The sequence below is a fragment of the Carlito syrichta genome, unplaced genomic scaffold (genome assembly GCF_000164805.1).
Source record: "Carlito syrichta isolate Samal-C Ts95f unplaced genomic scaffold, Tarsius_syrichta-2.0.1 Scaffold308784, whole genome shotgun sequence".
Taxonomy (NCBI): Eukaryota; Metazoa; Chordata; class Mammalia; order Primates; family Tarsiidae; genus Carlito; species Carlito syrichta.
This window is the reverse complement of record NW_007252880.1, coordinates 279,401-304,974: the sequence shown is the minus strand read 5'-3', so window position 1 is coordinate 304,974 and position 25,574 is coordinate 279,401. Positions and strand designations below refer to the sequence as shown.

The window sequence follows — 25,574 nt, the reverse complement described above, 5'->3', positions numbered from 1 at the left end:
AGTTTGTGGCAACAAGCTTCACATTTTTCTTATTTTTACCCACTCTCAGTGTTAGGAAAGTGAAAAGTTTGCCGATCATGAATGTGTTAAGGCAGGTTTCCAAAATGAAGCATAGTTCAGACAGTACACAATGCCATTTCCTATGTTTTTTTTTTTTTGAGTCGGAGTCTCACTCTGTCGCCCAGGTTAGAATGCAGTGGCACGCTCACAGTCACTCCAGCGTCAACCTGCTGGCTCAGGCAATCCTTCCGCCTTCTAAGTAGCTAGAACTACAGGCAAATACCACCAGACCCGGCTAATTTTTTTTTAATTGAAAAGATGAGGTCTCACACCAAGTTGCCCAGGCTGTTCTCAAACCTGTGGCCTCAGGCAATCCCCTCACCTCGGCCTCTCAAGTGCTAGGATTACAGGCTTGGGCCACTGCGACCGGCCCATTTCCTATTTTTTTAAGATCATTCTGTCCTTTAAAAACAGAGGGAGGTTTTGGTAAATAGTTTCTTTTTGGAATTTTATCTTAAATGCATGAGCTTTGGAAATATGTATTAATATTTATAAATGCAAGAGCAAAATACATTTATTTTGGCATATGAATCCATAATGCCTATTAGTTATTTTCTACATATGTGAGATAGAAAACTTGGTAAAAGTTTCAGTTTTTAATTTGTTCTATCAAGAATGAATAGTGCCTATTATTTTACAAAGAAGTTTACAAAGTATTTTTTAAAAATCTCTGAGCTCTTAAGAGCATAATTGCTCAAACTGTTAGTACTGTACTATGCATAAATGAAATGACCTGTATTACTTTCTGAAATTTGGCTTTGTGAACTTCACAATAACAATCTGCCTATGATTCAACAGACATGTTTGAAGAATAGTAGAATTAAAAAGTTAATTTTCAAATGCTTACATTATCTCTTAAATTTTTAGTTTAATAATAACATATTTTTAAATTCTGCAAAGTTACTAATCCATTGGTTTTTTGTTGTTGTTGTTGTTGTTGTTTTGAGTTGGAGTCTCACTCTGTCGCCCAGACTGGCCGCTCCCGGCCACCGCAGCCTCGACCTGCTGGGCTCCGGCGATCCTTCCGCCTCAGCCTTCCGAGTAGCCGGAATTACAGGCATGCGTAACTACACCTGGCTGATTTTTTGATTTTATTGTAGAGATGAGGTCTTGCTGCCCAGGTGGGTCTCAAACCCGCGGGCTCAGGCAATCCACTCACCTCAGCCTCCCAAAGGCGCGGGATTACAGGCTGAGCCACCGAGCCCGGCTATCTTTTGGTATTTATCATTATTTTTACGTTGAAAACGTGGTTTTAAGCACATTTGTTGTTGAGGGATAAGTACCTAAAAAGTCCCATATACAAATACTTCAAAAGATTCTATACAATCCACAAATATTAAGAGAAAACACTTTGAAAGGAATTTTATGTTAGCAGCTTTGCAGCACATACACACACACAAATAAATATACACATGTGCATGCATGGACAGAAGCACACGCCATATAAGAGTCACAAATACATTCTCCTCATGCAATCATTCATTCAGCAAAAATTAACGCCAAACACTGCTCTGTGCATTGGGTGATACATCAGTGAACAAAATAGCCAAAACTCGGCCCTTTTACTAGAAGGAAAAAGATCAAGGAAATAAAATAAATATATAAGCTACATAGTAACTTATTCTATTAGACCGTGACAAGTGCTAAAGAGAACAGACAGCACAGTAAGGGTTAGAGGATAGAAATCTCAAGTGGGGACAGCAAGGGTTTATGAAGAGGGTGGCACTTAAGCAAAGGCTTCAAGGAGTGAGACAGTATGTCTTGCAGATATCCAGAGAAGAGTGCTTCAGTCAGTGCAATGATTTTTGGGCCAATGATGCCTTCCGTATTTGAGGGGGAAAAAAACCAAAAACAAAACAAGAAAGCAAGAGAGTCAGGGTGGCTGGCAACAGTAGGAGATGGAGTCAGTTCTTCCGGAAAAAATGAGGAACCACTGAAGAGCTCTGAGCAGAGACACAATGTGATGAGTCTGTCCAACAGGACAGCTTAAGCTGATGAGAATATACTGTGAGCAGGCAAGGGTGCAAGCACTAAGAAATAGTCCAGATGAGAAAGGAACACGGCTTAGACCAGTGGCAACAGAGGGAGGTGGGGCGAAGGAGTCCGATTCTAGATCTATTTCGAAGGTAATAGAAATGGTAGACAAATGTGAGGCAAGTGAGGAGTCACCCAGTTTAAGATTCCTGCACTGAGCAAACGACAGGGCAGAGTTGCCATTGACAGGGAGCCTGAAAGGTGCAGCACAGGTTGTTTACTTTGGTGCGGGAAGGATAAGACGTTCGGTTTTGGACATGCGGTATCTGATATGTCAAGATGTCATGTTGAACAGGCAACTGGATACACGAGTTGGGAGTGAAGGGGAGAATTTTGAGCTGAAGACAATTAGGGAGGGCTGGGCATACACATCACCTTTAAAGCCACAAGACAAGATCATCAAGAGAAGTAGTACTCCAGAACGAATTCCAGAAAACAACACAGGCTCAATGTTTGCAATCCTAGCACTCTGGGAAGGCGGGATGATTGCTTGAACCCAGGAGTTCTTCTTCACCAGCCTGGGCAACACAGCGAGACCCTGTCTCTACAAAACTCAAAAAATTAGCCAGGCATACAGGCACACCTGTAGTTCCAGCTACTCAGGAGTCTGAGGCAAAAGAATCTCCGGGAGGTTGAGGTTGTGGTGAGCTTTAACTGTGCCACTGCACTCCAGCCAGGGCAACAAAGTGAGACCCTGACCCCCTTCTCCCCACCAAAAAAATTTTTTATGTCTTCAAAATAAACTTTCTCGACATCACAAATTAAACTTATCCCTGGATTATAAAATGGAAAAGTTTCTGCCTATATCATTACATACTCGTCTACTAACCTGCCTATATCTGTATTATAGTAAGATTTACAGTAAGCTCCCAAGTTTATTGTATCAAACAAAAAAACCTTAAAAAGTAAACTCCTCTGAGATTTACTTTTGCTGAAATTTTGTCAGACATACTTCAATCATCTCGAAATAAGGCACAAGTTCATCGGTTTAAATTTATTAGAGAGGCTGGGCTTGGTGGCTCAGCCTGTAATCCTGCGCTTTGGGAAGCTGAGGTGAGTGGATTGCCTGAGCCCACGGGTTCGAGACCTGCCTGGGCAACTTGGCGAGACCTCATCTCTACAACAAATCAAAAAATGAGCTGGGTGTGGTATCACTCGCCTGTAGTTCCAGCTACTTGGAAGGCGGAGGTGGAAGAATAGCCGGAGCCCAGCAGGTCGAGGCTGCGGTGGCCAGAGCGGCCACTGCACTCCAGTCTGGGCAACAGAGTGAGACTCCAACTCAAAAAAAAATTAAAAAAAAAATGTATTAGAGAACAGCTGAAAAGTCTCAGACTAATTGTTACAATTCTATTAATATATGCATGCTATCTTCTCAATAGCTTATGTAACGTCTGTGTATGGGAGAAACTCAAACTCCAGCTGCTGTTTTTTTCCTATTCTCTCACTCAACAACAATCAGCACAGACAGGAGACTTCCATGACCAGATGTGGGGGATTTCTCCCTGCCAGCAACAAACAAGCCATTCTAGAGGTGTCCTCTAGTTCACACCAGTTCTGATGATGCCGTCTGCCTGGAGACAGCCTCAGGCCCTACAGCTTGAGGGCTCAGCCCCCCACGCCTGCCCCTCGCCCTTCAGACGGAAGTCCCAAGTCTGGGCCTCTGCAGCTTCTGACCCAATGGCTCCAAGCTGGGGTTCGCATGACTCCTCTGGGGTTCGACGAATTTTCCAGAGCAGCTCAAAGAACTCAGGGAAACACACTGACTCGTGTATGACAAAGGATATTGCAAAGGCTATAGATGAAGAGATGCACAGGGCATGCTGCCCTTCAGGAACGACCCGGAAGCTCATCAAACCCTGCCCTCTTGGGCCTTTATGGAGACTTCACTGGAGAGGCATGACTGTCAAGCCGCTGGTGTCAACTGAACCTTCAGCCCCTCTCTCCTGAAGGCTGAGGGGGACGGGGGGGGGGGGTAGAGCCACACCGTGATCTAACCATGCCAAGTGACCAGCCTCCATCCTGAAGTTGCCTAGTGACGGCCAGCCATGACCAATCACTAACATACAAAAAGGTTTCATTTTGGAGATTCCAAGAATTTCAGGAGGTGTATGCCAGGAACTGAGGTTGAAAACAAAATATATTTTTATAACATCAAAGGAAATACACATAAAAGGAACAATGATAATGCTAGTATCAGAAGAAACAGCAATAAGAAACATGCATACTTAAGGTAAAACAATGCCATCCAGAAACCTATAAAATGGAAGTATAAGCTCAGTCTGTAATCCCACACTTTGGGAGGCTGAGGTGAGTGGATTGCCTGAGCCTGCGGGTTCAAGACCCGCCTGGGCAACTTGGCGAGACCTCATCTCTACAATAAATCAAAAATTAGCCAGGCGTGGTAGCACACGCCTGTAGTTCCAGTTACTCGGAAGGCTGAGGCGGAAGGATCGCTGGGCCCAGCAGGTCGAGGCTGCGGTGGCCGAGAGCATGCCACTGCACTCCATCTGGGCAACAGAGTGAAACTTCAACTCAGGAAAAAAAAAAACAAAAAACAGGGAAGTATAGTCTTTGAATCAAATTTAATAAATTTTCTCAACATATTTTTAAAAACTACTTGAAGATAGTACAGAGTTGATGGTAACAGCACAGAGTTCAGCATCAGACAAACTAGGTTCTGAGCATACAACTTATGTGCTGTGCAATCACAGAGAAATTATTCAAACTTTCTGAGCCCCAAACTCATCAGAAAGAATTGTCAACTTTGTAAGGTTCTGTAAAAATTATGCAGTGCATGTGCAGACAATACCATCCATTCACAAATCCCATTAGCGGGACACAGTCATGTTTGTGCTGGGATTCTGTACTCTTGACTCCCAGCTCACTGGATTGGGCTGGATGAACAGCTGACCAAATTTCCAGAACTGGGATGGGACCTACAGTCTATGAGTTAGTCCCTGCAGTGGGCTAGAAATGAACTTCAGAACTTAGAATTCTGTAATTTCTGTGGGCTGCGGGGCAACCATATCTGGCCACCTGATCTAAAGAAGTTAGTCTGGCTGGGTTTGGTGGCTCAGCCTATAATCCCACGCTTTGGGAGGCCGAGGTGAGTGGATTGCCTGAGCCTGCGGGTTTGAGACCTGCCCAGGCAACTTGGCGAGACCTCACCTCTACAATAAATCAACAACAACAACAAAAAATTAGCCGGGCATGGTAGCACGTGACTGTAGTTCTAGCTACTCGGAAGGCTGAGGCGGAAGGATCACTGGAGCCCAGCAGGTCAAGGCTGTGGTGGCCAGGAGCGGCCACTGCACTCTAGTCTGGGCAAGAGTGAGACTCCAACTCAAAAAAAAAAAAAGAAGTTAGTCTGCAGAGTGAGAAAAGAGTGAAGCATGCTGCCATGAGGAAAGCAACTAAGCCTCTTCCAGTCTGAAGCATGGGTCATTCTTACCGCTGGGTTCCAGAGATTCCTCTGCATTTCTAGAATATAGTAGATTCTACCATGTTCACAGAGTCAACAAGTAGTTGCTGAACATCTTTTATAAGGATTATTCAAAGGCCTAAGAGCACCCATTATAAAAAGCTCCTGAAACAAAAGTATCAGAAACAAACCCAGGCATTTTATTCATGTTCACAGAGCTAATAACGCTACCACGTTATAGAATGTAATGCACATTTCTCTTTGGAGATGAAATTTCCCAACTCTACTCCTAGGAAATTGAGTGTAAGGTGCTCTCCTCAGAAGATTCTGGTTTTCCAATGGGCTCCAGTTTTTGAAATCTTTCATTCTGGGAAAAGACCCTTGTAAAACAAATCCATTCCCAAGGTATATACAGGAAAGGAATCTGACCAACATCTTTCCTGTGTAGTTTTGCCCTTCTCTGGAAATTTTTCACTTTGAGGCAGCCAGGAGTAATGAATGCCAAGAATACAAACTCTGAAGTCAAATAGACATTAAACCTTAGCTATTACCTTGAGCACACCTCTCTGCATCTCAACACCCTCATGGATAAAAACAAGATGGTCTCTCTTACCTTAAAAGACGACTACTGAAGTTTAGAGATAAAAGTATCAACTGAAAGGCCAGATGCGGTGGCTCAAGCCTGTAATCCCAGCACTTTGGGAGGCCAAAGTGAGAGAACTGCTTGAGACCAGGGGTTCGAGACCAGCCTGGGCAACTTGGTGAGACCTGGTCTCTACAATAAATCAAAAAATTAGCCAGGCACGGTAGTGTGAGCCTGTAGTTCCGGTTACTTGAAAGGCTGAGGTGCAAGGATCGCCGGAGCCCAGCAGGTTGAAGCTGGGGTGGCCATGAGCAAGCCGCTGCACTCCAGCCTGAGCGATGGACTCTAATGAAACTCTAAGTCAGAAAAAACAAAAAACAAAACAACCGAAAAGCACAGTTTCCTGGAACCTGTAATGTCGTTATCAGAATCACAGACACCTTAGCAAACCCTGCACTTGGCCCCAGAGGCCCCATTTCTCACTTTGTCTCAGTGTGGACAAACACTAAATCTCTTTTCCTCATTCCTCTGAATTGAGAAAGGCTAGACTTTTCAAAATATTTGTAAAAACTAAAAGAAATGAATGAATGAGGAATATGCAAATACCATAAAAATAGCCATTGTTTTGTTTTCTGTTTATAAGAATGTAAGAAGGTATACAGCTCAAATTCCTTTCTTAAGTCAGCTCTCATCTTGCAACTTGATAAAACTTTAAAAACCATCTGCCTGGAGTTCTGCTTCCAAAATGACAGCGTGAGGAGCTCCACAGACGTGGTCCCCAAGGAAACTGGTAAGCATTACAAACAAAAACACTTAAGTTTCTGGAAATGGTCCTAAGAGCATGCAGCAAATGAAGAAAGAGTTATTCAAGAAAAATGTACTAAATGTGTGGGACGACACACCTAGGTGTCTCAGAAGCTGAGAAATTTAACACTTTCTAAAGGATCTAGGACTAGGACTACTGCCAGATTATAGCAGTAATCATAGACTGCCTGGGGACCTTGCTAATAAAACATAATTCAAACTTCACCCCAGAGAAACTGATTCACTAGGATCACAATGGGGCTCAGAATTATGTGTTATAAAAAGTACAACAAATGATTTGAATATCCATATAGATTTGGCGAGCACTTACTGCATGAAAGTGTCCAAAAACATTCCTTCCTGATTCCAGTGAGCTGCCCCTCCATTCCTACAACTTCCCACCCACAACACAAAGAGCTCATTTTTCTCAAAAAAACAGCTCTTTTACACATTTTTATGACATATCTTAATTAGGCAATAACTGTAACATACATACAACAGAATTTACATGAAAAGTAAATACTGTTCACTTTATAAGTACAAAGACAGGAGGTTTTTTGTTTTTTTTTGAGTCGGAATCTCACTCTGTCGCCCAGACTAGAGTGCAGTGGCCGCTCCTGGCCACCGCAGCCTCCACCTGCTGGGGTCTGGCGATCCTTCCGCCTCAACCTTCCAAGTAGCTGGAACTACAGGCACGCGCTACCACGCCTGGCTCATTTTTAAAATTTATTGTAGAGATGAGGTCTCACCAAGTTGCCCAGGTGGGTCTCGAACCCGCGGGCTCAGACAATTCACTCACCTCAGCCTCCCAAGGTGTGGGATTACAGGCTGAGCCACCAAGCCCAGCTGAGTTTTTTTTTTTTAAGCTACTTTTTTTTTTTGATAGACGACATTAATGTGGTTAATAGGTTTTTAAAAAGTTAGTATTGGGCTGGGCTCAGTGGCTTAGCCTGTAATCCCAGCACTTTGGAAGGCCGAGACAAGTGGATCACCTGAGCCAGCCAGCTAGAGACCAGCCCAGGTACCTTGGAGACCTCATCTCTACAATAAATAAATAAATAATCAGCAGGGTGTGGTAGCACATGCCTGTAGTTCTGGCTATTTGGAAGGCTGAGGCGAAAGATCGCTGGAGCCCAGCAGGTCAATGCTGGGGTGGCCATGAGTGTGCCACTGCACTTCAGCCTGGGCAACAGACTCCAACTCAAAAATAAAATAAAATAAAAATTAGTATTAAGTCAACCCCTTCGGGTCCCCTCCCGTTGTGGAAGCTTTTCTGTCCTCTTAATAAATCCTGCTTTCTAAAAAAAAAAAAAAAAAATTAGTATTAATCTCTGGTAATAATATTTTTTGTTTTTTATGCATCGTATAGCAATTTAACATAGGTAAATGTTTTCAAAACTAAACATCAGGCAAAAACTTATTTCAGGACACATCGCAAAATTAAGATAAACATCATGGCTGGGCTCGGTGGCTCAGCCTGTAATCCCAGCACTTCGGGAGGTCAAGGCAAGTAGCTTGCCTAAGCCCACGGGTTTGAGACCAGCCTGGAAAACTTGGTGAGACCTCGTCCCTAGAATAAATTTTAAAAAACCAACCAGGTTTGGTAGCATGTGCCTATAGTTCCGGCTGCTTGGAAGGCTGAGGCGGAAGGATTGCCGGAGCCTAGCAAGTCAACACTGGGGTGACCATGAGTATGCCACTGCACTCCAGCCTGGGCAACAGAGTGAGACTACGACTCGAAAAAAAAAAAAGATCAACATCACACAATAATAAGGGGAAAACATTAAAGCAACTGGTATTTGCTTAAAGAAGTTATATTCTACTGAGAAGGCACTCCACTGGCTTCTGATCTACTTTCCTACTTTTCTCCTAAGAAAACCTGTTGGATATAGGCTTTATGAGATATCTGCTAAATAGTGGACTAGAATCTTCTGAGGTTGGGGGAACAACTCTTGATGTCATAAGACCGACTGTCACAGTTTTGAGATTGGTGGTCCCAAGCATGTCTACAAAGGTTTAATGTCCTCTAAACACAACACTCTGTCTTTTGTGCTATGATGTCCATTGACAGCTGTCAACTCAGAGAGGCCATTTAAATGCATCCACGTTGTACCTCCTCTGCCAAAAGATTGCAGTGACAGCTTACAAGGATAACAGCTCCCTGAAAAGAGGCTTATAGGTTTGAAACGATCTTCTGAGAAATAAATAGGAAGGAAGGCAATGCCCAGTGAAGAACTCAGTCACACGTGGACTACAGCCCCGCATTTATGGAAATAATGGGCAATATTCTACTACAAAGTGTCATTTTGGATTGTATATTGACAGACGAAAACCAGGTAGGAGAAGAAGGCACTTCAGCTATTCTGGTTTAAAGGATATAAAGAAAGACCAATGAGAAAACAAGGTGTTTGTGCCAGTTAACAAAATTACTTAGACAGTTGAACAAAAACAGACAGTTGAACAAAAGAGTAGACAAATATGTATTTGTATAACACTCAACTCAAAATTACCATATACTTTTACATGAAGTGCTACACTTTCTATATTCAACAAAAAATACAGTACCTCTAGAAGACTGATTTCTACCCAACTTCCAAGGCTAGAAAATCAATAACTTTGCCAGTGACCTACAGGATAAATACCTATTTGGCTTCTGGTGCAAGGTGGTATACTACAGTTGTTTTAAACACAGCATTTTGATGATGAAACAATACCTTATTTTTACCTCCTATAAACTGGACACAAAATGTACAAGACTCGGGATTTTATTTCTCCCCTTTGAGATTAAATTTAAACTGTTTAGAATAACTTGCTTGTTCCCAAGGAAATGCAGTTACTCCAAATCAGACAAAAGAAGTCATATCTGGTCTTCTCAATCATTTGCAGGGACAGATAGAAGCAGGGAAACATGAAATTCTAATAATGCTAAGTGATCTTCTCCTGCCAAACACTCTAAAATGAAACAATATCTTATCACTGGGGAGGAACAAAGAATATCCAAAGTGCAACAGCAGCGAGATTTTACAATAAACTTAATATTACAGTGGTAGTCAAAATGCATACTTTATGTTAAAAACAACTGAGAGGTGAAGAAATTTGAAGAAATTAAAAAACAGAGATGTAGCAGATGAGAAGGACATCATACATAGGTACAAGGTGGTCTATCCTTTATGAAAGCAGATGAGGAAAAATTTGGCAGCTTCAGAGAATTAGCAATTGAAGAGAATTGCTCTATTAGGTGGATCAACTTGATAATATGCCTATTAATTACGCTATTTAATCATAGAACAAAGCCATAAGGAAACTTTTTCAATTCAAAGTGTTCTATTTAGAACTTTCAACGCCAAGAAAATCATAGTGTTCATTTTTTAAAAAATAGTTGGAGGTTTTTACAGAGTACACACCTTTAAAAGTCTTCACAAATCACCAAACACAAACAAAAATTCTACTGTGAGGGGCCAAAAGACAACATGAGTTTAATCAAGAAAATTTTCTCACTGTGTGTCATATTCATTTCCATCTATAACTTGCTATTCAAATAGCCTCTTGACAAATAGAGCTAAATTGGCTAGTTATCAATATTTATTGTTTGTCTCTGTGATCTACATCTATAGATTCCTGTCTCTAGATCTCTAGATCTAGATGACTAACATGAAGAAATGAGATGTCAAGACAAAAAAAGAGAAAAAAACAGCCACTGTTTCAAAAGATAACAGAATCAATGTGTACAGTGTCTGGGCCCAAATATTTGGAAACAAATGCATCTCATTTAGCTTCATTTCAGTTCCCTACGTAGCTTGAAGAAATAAAAGAATCATGTTTATTCAAACGTTTTAATATCAAATTGGGATATTATTACATGTTCTACCACATATTCATTTATGCATGGTCACAGCATATTTACATGTGACTAAAGACTTGGTTAATATATAAGAGAAAGTTTTATTAAGATGCTTCCACAAATGCAAAAAGCGCACATTTCAATTAATACAAATACATACAGCTATAATGTAAGAGATAGTAATCTTACAAGTCTTATCATCCGAGTTTCAATGCCAAAGTTCCTTTTCGATTGCTCTCAATTTAGATTGAGACAATTTTTATTAGATTGACTTCTTAGAAAATGTTACCAAAAGAAATACAAATTCCTTTCATTAGGGTGTATAATAAGCCGGCAGGTAACAATGACTAAAGGGACCTAACAATCTTGGGATTTAGTGACTTAAGGAGCAACTGAAGTTATGTCTGAGGAGCACAAAGTCAGGATTACAGCCTCTGTGGATCAATCCACCAGGTCCACACATTTGTTTACTAAGACTAGTGTTTTCCTTAAATTGGTAAATCACCTAATATAGGCAAAAGGCAATCAAAGCAGACTGTATGTGATTCTGACGTGCAACACGCTGGTGGTGTAAAACTAAAAATGCCTCAGCAAAATGCGTCCCATGGATTCCCAAAACACTCAGAACGAGATCCAAGGACACACACACCCCCCGAGTCCGATCGAGTCCCAGGCTACCCTCCAGCAGGATCCCTCATCTTGCCACTTCACATTCCCTCCACTCCAGACTGCAGGCGTCTTGCTGGTCTGAGAGCACACCCAGTGGATTTGGGGCATTTGTTGTTCCTTTGCCTGAAATGCTCTTCCTCTGGGTATCTCCCTTCAGATCTTGTTCAAATGTGACCTCCTCCGAAAAAACTTCATGACTGCTCTATTAAATGCAGCACTCTCTGCCACTGCCCCTTATCCTATTTAATTTTTTTTAATAGCATTTTCCTCCCCATAGCACCTGGTATTAGATAGGTTTGCCATTTTCTCTCCCACTTGTCTGTTCATTTGGCAACTCACAGCACTAGAATGGCCATGGACTTTATTTCTTCATGGATGAATCTTCACATTGTTTTGGGAATTAATTTACCAAACTGCATTTTTTCCCTAGAAAACTAAACGATCCCTATTAAAGAATTTACAACTTTACCTCAAGTGCTATAAATATTATCTTTTGATACAAATACATATGTACCTTAATATTTTGGGGTTACATAAGCATTAAGAGCAAATCAGCATACAGCTACATTAAAGTACAAAATTTTCCTTACCTGTATTTCTAAAATCATTCCATCAATCTCATCTTGTTGGTTGTCTATTATCTAAAACACAGGAAATGAAGCAGCCTAAATCAAATAACTTTTTACACTGCTTTTTAAAAGTAACAATATTTCAAGAAAAAAAGCACAGGAAACTATGAATTTATGTTTTAAAAGAGTTTTTTTCTAAAACAAAAGTATCATATCAAGTATCGTTATGATTTGGATCACACATATATCAAACTGCAAAAGTGTTCATCTAGTTCTTCATAAAACTTTTCTCTAATTTATGCAATTATAAAGATAACTGAATAATTTAAGAAGGAAAAATATGCTTTTGTTTGAACATTATTTAAATTTAAATTCTTTAAATTGCTAATTTCTTTCCAAATAAAAACAAACTAAAAATTCCATAGGCTAAAAATAAATTACATAAATTAGCTATAGTTATATATCAACATGCACATATCCACCCAGTATAGATATCATGTTCATTATCAAAGGTATCTACTGACCTTACTAGCAGCCTCATTTTGTTCTCTGAGACTGTCGTTTTCACTCTGAAGTTGTTTTGCATCTAACATGGGAAGGCGGATTCCATCTTCAAGGCATCTTTCTACTTTTTGTTGCAAACTGTTTAAAAAGTCGTAAGTATATGAAGAAAATAAGCTCTATCTGCCGATTCTGGTAAATGATTTCAACTTAAATTATGTCCTTTTTAGGATCTACAATATTTCTTAAATCAAGCAATAATCAAGACCCCCAGAAAGTTAGTTAATAAGTGTATCTATATTTCGTATAAGTTAGAAGGGTCTATAATTAGCTAGAGGTTTATCATTTTTTCAGAAATGGTAAAGGTGAGAATACAGTCCAGAGCTGCTCAATATGGGACATCCCTATCTTAGGCCCCAGTGAAGTCCTCCACTACCCAAATCTGAGTTCTACAATCTAGCTCCTTTTCTTTCCCTCTTCCCTGAAAGCAAAGAGTTCTTTAATTAAGATGCTTGTTGTGGGGGGCCTAAGATAGGGAAACGCATCTTTTGTCCTTTAACCTAAACTCAGAAAAAGCTTGCTTGTAAGGGTGGGTGTTGCCTAACTTAGCAGAATTACACCTCTCCTTCATTCACAGGAGCAGCAGCAATTGACTATGCACGCAACCTGAAACAGTGCGCAACCTGAAACAGTGTCTCACCCTGTCCTTGGAACAGAATTGCACTTTAGAAGAGGAAACAATAAAAGAAGTCTCTTTGACATTAAAAACAAAAGAATAAAGGGGAGAAGGGGAGGTGGTAAGTTGGTAGCTCTGAGAAAGGAAGTATATTAACATGCGGTTAAAAGGAATCGCATCATTAAACAATAATGGCCCAACCAAAACCAAAACAATAGCAGTAAGAAACCTAGGCATAGTTCTACTTCAGCTTGTAACCACACTCAAGAGTCTCAGAGTACTAAAGAAAGACTTCTTACAACCTGGGTTTTGATGTCTGCATTATCTTTCTCCTTTCCAGTATTATGGCTATCCTATGCCATCTCTCTCATCCAAAAAAAGAAGAAATGCCATATCTAGATTGGGGACACAGAACTGAAGTTCTAGATAGTACAATAAGAACCTCAGATATGTTTATTATTAATGGCATCACAGACAATTTCATGTGTTACCAATACAGTGTACTGCTTTATAATAAACTGTTACTTGTCATAAAAGTATTTGCCATTTCAGTCTATAATGAAAAATATATCTATTTCAGAATAAGTTTTTTAAACCAGTTCAGGGTCTAGATATTACTTCCACACATTTACAACTTTTTAAGAAAAACAAAATACATTAAAGTATTTCAAATTTGAAAAAAATGAGCCAGCTATGAAGAAGGGAACTATTATGAGGAAATAGCAAATTAGTTTTCTTTCATGTACACATTTTCAGGTTGCATAGCATGCTCACCTAGAAAAGTAACATATCTCTTAAATAGCATAGCTATCTATTATCATATTGCCAGGAATCTTACCCATATATTTAACTTTAATTTTCACTTCTAATGAATATATTTTCTTATTTATAATTTATAAAAATTCTTAAGTATTTATAAAGTAGGAAGCTTAGAAATGTTATATAAAAACATAAATATAATGATAAAACTCAGAGTCACATATACAGCTGAAGTCCTTTTGGAACTTAAGGAATGTTATATTACAGAGCTAAAGAAACTATAATACTATCCCCATGCCCCAAAGTCAAGTAACACTACACAAGTGTTGAAGAATTATAGAACAACTCCCTTGGTCCTTTATATCTATTTGAAATGAAGAGAAATTTTCTGGGATGATATCATTTCAGATGGTATCAAGATGAAGTTTAAAAATGGAAAATGTTATCCGAAATACACTGTACTAGTCTTTCCAAATCAAGAACACTAGGCTCTGTGTTCTCCAAAACCTAATAAAAGAGAAGGTATACAATCATATAAATATGTAAAAGTATACAATGGAACAAAATAATACTAATTATTTTCAGGTGTTGCTAATTCTGTTTTTAAAACAACACAGCTTAAGTCTATCATCATAGTGCTCTGTCAGAACAGGAATGAAACAAGATCATGGACTTCACAGCATGTTGGATGGACCTGGAGATCATCATACTTAGTGATCTATTACAGAAGCAAAGAACCAAATGTCGGCGGATGTACGGTACAGCAGGATGGAATTGGAGAGCATCATTCTATGTGAGCTAACTCAGGAACAGAAAACCAAATGTCACATGTTCTCACTCATAAGTGGGCCTTGAACACGAGTCACAGTACAAGAGAGAGAGTGGCAGTCACTGGGCACTGCCAGGGGAAGAAAGGTGGAGGCACATAACAGCATAAAGTGTACCTAGTCCTAACATAGGGAAAGTAAGGGCCAGTTGGAGGCCCAAACTTCACCTCTATGTAGCCTACTTGGGTAGTTAATCCTGACTTACACCTCACATCTCTACCGTTAAATTTTTAAAAAGAGAGTTTGATAAAGCTGTTGGATGTAAGATCAATGCATAAAAGTCAATTAAGTTACTGTACATCAGAAACATAATATTAAAATATATATCTTCAAAAAAAGGCAACACAGTGTCTCTTTTCATTGTATCAATAAAGATGAAATAAAAAGCTGTAAGGCTGATAGTGGAGATCAGCAAGTTGTTTTGACACTAGAGAATAGAGTATTAAGATGCAGTTTAAAAAGGGAAACTAAAAGGCAAGAAAACAAAAAAAAGAGAAAAAATAAAGGCAGAATCCAAAGTGTATGATTTCTTTGGAGCTGAGATCAGGAACACCGAAGACTGTAGTCTCAGAAATCAGAAATTTTCTGCATTAAAATCTGAGGGAAAAAAAAGTAGACCTGACATATTTATTTATTTATTTTATTTTTTGAGTTGGAGTCTCGCTCGATCGCCCAAACTGGAGTGCACTGGCCGCTCCTGGCCACCGCAGCCTCGCCTGCTGGGCTCCGGCGACCCTTCCGCCTCAGCCTTCCGGGTAGCCGGAATTACAGGCATGTGCTACCACACCCGACTGGTTTTTTAATTTATTGTAGAGATGAGGTCTCGCTGCCCAGGCGGGTCTCGAACCCGTGGGCTCAGGTAATCCACTCACCTCAGCCTCCCAAAGGCGTGGGATTACAGGCTGAGCCACCGAGCCCGGCTGACCTGACATATTTAAAAGTAACAGGAAAGTAACGTTAACATAAAATCTGATGAATTTTAGTTTAAAAGCTGAGAATACATTGAAATGATGCAAGCATGAAGAATACATTTCTTACATTTAGTTTATTTTGCTTTGTTGTCTTATTTTCTAGAGCAACTTTATCTGTTTTATCGAGTTATAGTTGTTAATACTGAGGCTTAAGTTTTACAAAAGTGAAAACACATGTCTACACATATGAAATAGCTACGTTTTTCAGGAATCCAACATTAGTCCCTAAGTACACAAACTGAATATATAAAAAAATGACATTCACTGTTATTGATTTAAAAGAATTAACTTAAATGAAAGGAGTCACATAGGCAAGGTAGGGGAGTAAACCTGGAAGGTATACGGCAAAACTGCCACATCTGTTCCTTGTGGCAAGGTGAGATGGGAGGCCATTTCTTCGCTTTGATATGCCCCATTAAGGGTCATATCAAATTTTGCTGGTCCCTTTTTGATATTCAGAATTTTTGCTTATTTTTTTTTTGACACAGCCATCAGACAAAGGAATTGTATTGATATTTTCAGTCTTCATTTGTGTGTTTTGTTTTTTTTCTATTCTCAACTAAGATCTTTGGCAAGATGTTGTTTCAAAATGCTAAATTACAACTAAGCCCACCTGTCTCAATGAAATTATTCTTCAGTTCTTAGTACGGGCTGAGCATCCTAACCCAAAAATCTGAAATCTGAAATGTTCCAAAATCCAAAACTTTTTGAGCATGGACATGATGCTCAAAGGAAATGTGCATTTCAGATTTTGGACTGTTGAATTAGGGATGATCATCAAGTATGCATTCCGCAAGTATTCCAAAATCTGGAAAAAATCTGTAATTCCAAACCCTTCTGGTCCCAAGCATTTTGGATAAGACACACTCAATTTGTAGTACATCTTTAAGGAGAATAAGTAAATAAACATATATTTTAAAAAATACTTTATAAAAATGATTAACTTAAAAAGAACGTAAAAGGATGCTGAAAGTTTTCTTACCTCTGAACAGTAGTTACTAACTCCTTTTCTTTCTTTTTCTGGCATATCAACTGTGCCTCTTTATCTTGACACTGTTTTCTGATCTCTTCAAGCTCCTTTTCTGTATCTATTAAAGTCTCTTGCAAATTCTTATTTTTTTCCTCAAGAACCTGCAGCTAAGGAGAAATTTTTTATAGTTCATATTAAGTATGTTTATATTAGAAGTTGTTACTGTGTTCCCAAGGATTAATAGGACTTACAGCTAAAAATCATACTATCTTCATTTTATCTAGATTTAATACTCCATCGCCTTCTTTGTGTGGAATGCAGTTGGGAGAATGGAATTACAAGGGAGATAATGGGGTTAGACATTTCTAGAAGACGCAGAAAATTTAATAATCTTACTTTTTTAATTAAAAAATTGTTAAGTTGTGGTAAATATATATAACATAAAACTTACCATCTTAACCACGTTCAAGTGTACAGTGCAGTAGTGTTCAGTACATTCACACAGTTGTGCAACTTATCTCCAGAACTCCTCATCTTGCAAAACTGAAACTCTACATCCATCAAACAACTCCCCATTCATCCTTCTTCCCATCCCCTAGCAACCACCTCGCCACTTTCCGTCTCTATGATTTGACTACTCAAGGTACCTCATTAAGTGGAATCATGCAATATGTGTCTTTTTTATTATTAACAGTTTAATTCATTTAGTAAAATGTCATCCAGGTTAATCCGTATCACAGTAGGTATCAGAATTTCCTTCCTTTTTAAAGCTGATAGTACTCCACTGAATGTATATACCACCTTTTGTCTATCCATTCATCTGGCCATGGACTCTTGGACGCTTCCACCTTTTAGTTATTGCGAATAATCTTGTTATAAACGGTGTACAAACATCTGTTTGAGACTTATAATTGCCACTCTAATGGATGTAAGGTGGCATAATCTTATATTTTAAAATCTATACTGCCCTCTGTTCCTGCTTATACAACTTCCTATAGTCCTTAAGTTCCTTCCTGACTTTAACGTCTCTTGGTTATAAATATAGAATAAACAGAGAATGCTATGTAGGTTTTAAAGTATGCAGAACGATACTCCATGGATTAGACTAATTACTCTCGACTGGGGGCTATTTTACTCCCAGGGTACACCTGGAAATATCTCTTGACATTTTGGTTTTGGGAAAGAGGGGAAGGAACAGTGCTGTTGTCATCTAGTCAGTAGAGATCAGGAATGCTGATGCAGAAATGTGTATCCTTCAGTGCACAGGGCAGACTCCCGTAACAAAAGATTATCTGTCCCCAAATGTCAACAATGCCAAGGCTGAGAATCCCTGGACTGGAAAGACTTTGGGAACATGCTGAAGAACAGACCTAATGGATTCAGAAATAGTTTCAAGAGGGTAGACCCCGCAAGAATTAGCAGGAAGACTTTGGATGAGGTATTATTAAGAAAGGAAAATAGAAGAGAACTCATGAGGAGTGAACAGAAGTCATAGATCAAGGTTTAAGAAAAAATGTACAGAAAGGTTAAGAAGAGTCAGAAAAAATCCACTATTTAGGAAGATAGTCAACAAAAGGTCATGTTGAGCCTTGGTGAACACAGAGGATCCTGGGAAAAACCAGAACCAAGCATGTGCATGTGTGCGTATGGGGTGGGGGTTATCAGACTGGCTTAGAAACTGACTTTTACAGTAGAAGTTAAGTGAGAGTGTTATTACCACATAAGATCATTAGGAGGGCACAACGTATTACTTGACAAGAAAGATCTACTTATTCATGTTTAGATGAACAAAGTTTTTAATTAAAGTTAAGTCCTAAAAAGAGCCATTAAACACACAGATTAAACTCATAATTAGCCAGACTTCTAAAGAGTCAATTTAAAAAAACATATTTTCATGTCATTTAAAGATGAGCATTTTATTTCATGTTACCTGTAGACTCTGACGCTGTACGTCATCCAGAGTTGGAAGATCGGCCAAATACTTTTCCAATGTCTCAATTCTTCTCTGCTTTTCTTTGTTTTGTTCAGATTCTTTCTGGCATTTCTTCTTCAGACTACTGATGTACCTATCTCTGGTTTTAAGCTAAAGAAAGCAATCAGGAGTTGTCAGTAGCTTTGCATCACTAAAAACAAAACAAAAAACCAATACTCCAATCTTAGACACTGTTGAATTCACCAACACTTCCAGGTTACAGTGAAGACCACCAGCAACTCTATTAAGATTTACCGTGCTTCACACTGCCTTATCTACAGCGAGGCTATTCGTCTTTTTGAGGAGTGACACTGCCATCTTGGCGTCTGTTATCAGTCTTTCCCATGTCTCTGAGAAATCGGCTCCACTGCGCACCCACTAACATCTTTGATATCTCTCTCTTTCTCTCATTGTTCCTTCTCTAGTCCTTTATTTGGGGTTACCTCACTGTTTTCTTTCCCATCTTGGCAGAAATTACTGGAAATAATCCATTAATACCATCAGATAAACATACACATGAAATAGTTCAACGATACATCCAGTAATTCATTATTCAGTAATTAATGCCAGGTGCCACGAAGGAAGCTGCACATGCCACAGTGACACATCCAGATACGGTCTCTGCCTTGAAAGAGCACAGAGAGAAATATAAAGGGGGGCTTTATCAGGCTGAGACTTGAAAGAAGACGTAGGTGGGTAGGAAGTAGGAGGCAAGAGAGACAGGTGTTTATCAGGCAAAAAGGCCACTTTGTGTAAAGATCCAAGACCAAAAACAAATCCTGACTCTAAGAGCCATCATAAGGCACAGTGTACCAAGACACAGTTTACCAGAGGAAAACTATATATATATATAAAATTAGTCAGCATCTTTCAGACCATGAGAAGAATTTGATTCATATTTTAAAGACCTAGGGAATGACATCGGCAAGATGGCAGAATAGGGGTCCTGGACTCTCCTTCCCGTCACCAACATATCAATTCATTTTTTTTTAAAAAATGGACACATTCCTTTTGCAAAAAAAATCAAAAAATTAGTTGAGAGCTGCTGTACCCTGGGTGAATGCAAAACCAGTCATATGAAAACCATTAGGGAAATTCAAAACACCCTCTCATTGTAATCCTTATGCCCCGCACACCATAATATGGTTAGAAGGAAACCCACTGGGAAAAAAAACAGTTGGACTGCACATCCAACAGCCCAACTTTACCAGGGCATTAGAAGACTGGCTTCTGTCTTGGAGCTTGCATGGGACGATGATATTCTAGCTGACTAGGGACCAGTGAGATCAGAGATGGTCGTGTAGCATGGCAGTTGCCATAACCCAACTCAGCATATGGCAAAGGGAAAAAACTCGAGATCAAGCTTCTTCCTGGAAAGAGAAAGCACTAGGCAGAGCATCCAACAATCTGACTTTTCAGAAGACTACCCAAGGGACTGGCTTCAGTCTCATCTGTCCCAGAGAACTTTCGGGGTTTGGCACACTACTGAAGACTGGAGGACGCTAAGAACAAATCGATTGGGCTGAACTAGCAAAGATGTAAAAGGCCCCCAAAATCTCCAGCCAGGCTGATTAGTAAGAATCTTTTCCTGCACAAGACCAAGTTGTGAAGAGTGGGAGAAACAGCTGTTTTATCTAACATACAGATACCAACTTAAAAAGTGAAGGGAAATGAACAAACAGAAAAACATGCCTAAAACAAAGAAACAAAGTAAAGTAAATCTCCTAAAACCAAGCCCAATGAAACCAAAATATATGATTTACCTGAAAGAGAATTAAAAATACCCAAAATTAAGATGCTCAATGAGTTCCAAAAAACAATGAATGAAAAAATATAAAGAAAATATTTTTTAAAAACAAAAAATCCACTACAGGGGTTCAACTGCACTCTAAATCAAGCAGAGGAAAGGATAAACACACAAAGACAGGTTTTTGGAAATTATCTAGTCAGGAGCACAAAAAGAATAAAAACGAGTAAAGAAAGATTAAAAACTTATGGACACCATCAAGCAGACCAATATACACATTACAGGAGTCCCAGAAAATAAGGAGAAAAGGGGGCATACGGTTCATTCCAAGTAAATAACTGAATACTCAAATCTGGGGGGGAGGTAGGGAATGGACATCCCGATTCAGAGGGCCCAATAAACCCCAAATAAGATGAGCCCAAACAAATACATACCAGGAAACATTTAAATCAAATTGTCAGAGTCAGATAATTTTGAAAGAATCAATTAAAAAATGACTTGTAATATAAAAGAGAACTCTAATAAGACTACAGGCAGATTCCTCAGCAGAAAGTTTGTAGAAAAGTACAAAGTGGGATGATAAATTCAAAGTGCTGGGGGTGGGGGGAATTACTGGCAACCAAGAATACTACACTCAACAAAAATGTTCTTCAAAAATGAAGGTGAGAGAAAGATTTTCCCAAACAAAAGCTAAAAGAGTTCAATATCACCATGCCTTATAAAAAAAAGTTAAAGAGAATTCTTCATGCTGAAATAAAAGAATGCTAAGGAGTAATATAAAATAAAGTCATCCCTTAGTATATGCAGGGAATCAGTTCAGGACTACTCCCAAATCCACACAAACCATCAGATCTCATGAATACAAAAAGTCCACACATACATTGGTCTTACATCTCATGAATACTCTACTTTTCATCTGCATTTTGTTAAAAAAAATCTGCATAAAAGTGGACCCATGTGGTCAAGTCTATGTTATTCAAGGGTCAACTGTATAAAACTTGCTGATAAAGGTAAATATATAGATAAATACAGAATAATTTAATACCATAATGGTGGTATATAAATCACTTTTAATTCTAATATGAAAGTTAAAAGACAAAATTATTTAAAATAACTCGTAATATAAAATGCTATTGTACATGATATAAAAAATATAAGTTAGGATATCAGTAACATAAAAAAGTGGGAGAAGTACAGGTATTTTTTAATGTGACTGAAGATAACAGCTTAAAAATAGACTATGATAAATACAAGATATCATATGTAAGTCCCTGGTAACCACAAGGAAAATACTTATACAAGATATACAAAGAAAGAAAGGAATTAAAGCCTATCAATACAAAAAAACAACAACAAAACTCAACCAAACATAAAGGGAGAAAGCAAAAGAGATAAAGGGCACAAAACGAGATGACAGAAAATAAACAAAATGGCAACAGGAAGTCCTTGCCTATTGATAACTACTTTAAATGTACATGGGTTATCTCTACAATTAAAAGACATCGAGTGGCTGAATAGATTTAAAAAACAGGATCTAACTATACGCTACATGTCTACAAAATACAAAGTATTTCTCAAAAGCATCTTTTAAATTTAAGGATACACATAGATTGAAAGTGAAGGGATGGAAAAAGTTATTCCAGGCAAACAGTAATCTAAAGAGAGGAGGGGTGGCTATCCCACGTTAAACCCATCAGAATGGCCATTAAAATATACTTTAAGCCAAAAACTGTTACAAGATACAAAGAAGATATAATTATAAAAGGGTCAATTCAACAGGAAGATAAAACAATTGTAAATATACATGTGCCCCACATCAAAAAAAATACATGTATAAAAGAAACTGATAAATCTGAAAGGTGAAATAGACAGCAAACATTTCAACAAACAATCAATAATTCATTCTCAATAATAAAGAGAAAATCCAGACAGAAAAGAAATAGGGAACAGCAGAAATGAACAACGTAATAGACCAAATGGACCTAGGAGGTATATACAGAACATTTGATTCAACAGCAGCAGAATACTCATTCTTCTCAAGAGCACATGCAACATGCTCCAAGACTGATCACATGCTAGGTCACAAAACCACTCTTAATAAATTTAAGATGACTGACATCATTCCAAGTGTCTTTTCTAGTCACAATGGAATTAAGTGAAAAATCAGTAATAGAAAAAGAAAAAAAATGCATAAACATGCACAAATTACACATTCGTAAATAATAGTGGAGAAAAGAAGAAAGCAAAAAGGAAATTAGAAAATATTTCCAGACAAATAAAAAAAGCACAATATACCAAAACTTAAGAGATGCAACAAAAACAATAAGAAGGAAGTTTATAATGACAGATGGTTGTATTAATAAAGAAGATTTCAATTAAATAACCTATCTATATACCTCAAGAAAATAAAAACACAAATTAGCACAACAAAGGAAATAATAAAAATTAGAACAAAAACAAACAATATAAGCACAATAGAAAGAAAAAAAAAGATAAAACGAAGAGTTGTTTTTTTGGAAGGACTAAAACATCCAGAATCTACAAAGAATTCAAGCGGATCAACATGAAAAAAACAACTCCACTAAAAAGTAGGCAAATGACATGAACAGACATTTCTCAAAAGAAGATCTACAAATGGCCAACAAACCTATGGGAAAAAAAAATGCTCAGCATTACTAATCATCAGAGAAATGAAAATTAATACCACCTTACATCAATCAGAATGGCCATTAACAAAAAATCAAAAACAATAATGTTGGTGAGGATGTGGTGAAAAGGAAACACTTATACACCGTTGGTGGGGGTGCAAATTAGTACAACCTCTGCAGAAATCAGTATACAGACTTCTCAAAGAACTGAAAGTAGATCTACCAATCAAACTAGCAATCTCAGTGCTAAGTACCTGCCCAAAGGAACACAGACCATTATACAAAAAAGACACCTGCACTTGGATGTTTATTGCAGCACAATTCACAATTGCAAAGATGTGAAATCAACCTAAATGCCCATCAACTGATCACTGGATAACACAAATATGGGGAGACACACACACACACACACACACACACACACACACACGTTCAATAGAATACTATTGAGCTACTTTTTTAAAAAGACTGAAACAATGTCTTTTGAGTAACTTGAATGGAACTGGAGAACATCATCCTAAGTGAACAAAGACCAAACACCACGTGTACTTTAAAACTGGGCGCTAAACTAAGGACCTGCAAAGACACAGCGAATGACATAATGGACACTAAAGACTCAGAGGGGGCAAGTGGGAAGGGATGGTGGGATAAAAAAAATCACTTACCAGGTACAACATGCACAGGTGGGGGTGGTATGTACACGTAAAGCCCAGACTTCTTTGCTGCCATACAATGCATCCTTGTGACCAAACTATTTGTACCCCCTAAAGCTACTGAAATAATACATTTAAAAATAAAATTAAGAGAAGTGTTATTTCAACTGATGCTATAGAAATAAAAAGAATCACACAGAACTAAATGAAAGACACAAATGAACAATTATATACCAGCAACTGAACAACCCTAATGGATAATTCCTGGAATAATGTGACATACTAAGGCTGAATCAAAAAAGAAAGAGGAAGCCTGAGTAGACCAATAACAAACGAGGAGACTGAAGCAGCAACCAAAATACTCCCAACAAAGAAAGCCCAGGTCCAAATGGCTCCACCAGTTAATTCTACCAAACACCAATTCTTAAACTCTTCCAAAAAGTAAGAAGGAACACTTTTAAACTCATTCTATGAGGCCAACATCACCCTAATACCAAAGCCAAATAAAGATACTACTACAGAAAAGAAAAAGAAAAAAGAAAAAAACTACAGGCCACCTGACAAATATGCAAAAATCCTCAGCAAAATACTAGAAAACCAAATTCAACAATGCATTAAAAGGATCATGTACCATCTAACTAAGTAGTATTTATCTCTGAGATGCAAGAATGATTTAACATAAGCAAATCAATCAATGTGATATACCACATTAACAGAATAAAGGCTAAAAATGATATATTCGTCTCAACAGAGCAGAAAAAGCATTTGACAAAACTCAACATCCTTTCATGATAAAAGTTGTCAACAAATTAGGTATAGAAAGAATACCTTGACACAATAAAAATGCCATTAGTAAAAAGCCCACAGTTAGCATTATATTCAATGGTAAAAAGCAGGAAGATTTCCTGCCAAGATCCGGAACAAGGCAAGGATACCCACTCTTGCCTCTCCTATTAAACATGGTACTGGAAGTCCTTGCCAGAGCAATCAGACAAGAGAAAGAAACAAAAGACATCCAAACTGGAAAGGAAGTAAAATGGTCTCTGTTTGCAGATGACATGATTTTATACACAGAAAACCCTAGCGGGGGCAGTGGTTCAAGCCTGTAATCCCAGCACTTTGGGAGGCTGAGGCTAGAGGACTGCCTGAGACCAGGGGTTCGAGACCAGTCTGGGCAACTTGGTGAGACCTCGCCCTATAGAAAATTTAAAAAATAAGCCGGGCATGGTAGCGTGCACCTGTAGTTCCAGCTACTTGGAAGTCTGAGGCAGAAGGATCACCTGAGCCCAGCAGGTCGAGGCCACCGGTGGCCCTGAGTGTGCCACCGCACTCCTGGAAACGGCCTCCGGGATGGCCCTTCCAACCGGGATCCGCGTCCCTCCGGCCCTGGGAGAACACCGTGTTCCTCCCTGCCCGGGAGCCGCCTCGGGAGAAGGCCTGCTGCCCAGTGCGGTCGCTGGGCAAGACGCCACGCTGGGTGCGGGCCGACTCTCCGCAGTGACCCGGGTTTCCGCCCGGAGACCAGGCGACCGGCGCCGAGGCGGGGAGCAAGGGGTCCTCCGGCTCGGAACAGAGGGGCGGCTGGGGGCGGGTCTTCCGCCCGGATCGGTCCCCGCAGGCCGCCCCCCGGCGCCCACCTTGCCCCGACCCTCAAGCAGCTGCAGCACGCGGCCGGCCCTCCTGGCCCTCCCGGCAGCGCCCCGCCGGGCCCACTCCAGCGCTCTGGGCCGGCACCCAAGCAGCGGGAGAGCCTGGCGGCCGGGGCTTGCACTGACAGCGAGCCCGACGGCCTGGCCGGTTTGCAGTCCGGGCCTCCGGCGAGTGGCTGGCGCGGACCCGCCGGCGACCCCGAGGAGGAGGAGGAGGAGG

At 39.4% G+C, this 25,574-nt stretch overlaps 1 protein-coding gene across 1 annotated transcript in view; it reads right to left on the bottom strand.

The window, feature by feature from the left end:
- Window positions 1–25,574, bottom strand: part of CEP85L (centrosomal protein 85 like) — a 180,615-nt gene that overhangs the window by 15,867 nt on the left and 139,174 nt on the right. Inside the window, exons 7-10 of the mRNA XM_008065691.2 lie at window positions 18,616–18,768; window positions 16,698–16,852; window positions 12,506–12,623; window positions 12,003–12,053 (exon numbers count right to left, since the gene is read on the bottom strand). Of these exons, the coding sequence (XP_008063882.1) occupies window positions 12,003–12,053; window positions 12,506–12,623; window positions 16,698–16,852; window positions 18,616–18,768 (477 nt within the window). The remainder of the gene's footprint in view (window positions 1–12,002; window positions 12,054–12,505; window positions 12,624–16,697; window positions 16,853–18,615; window positions 18,769–25,574) is intronic.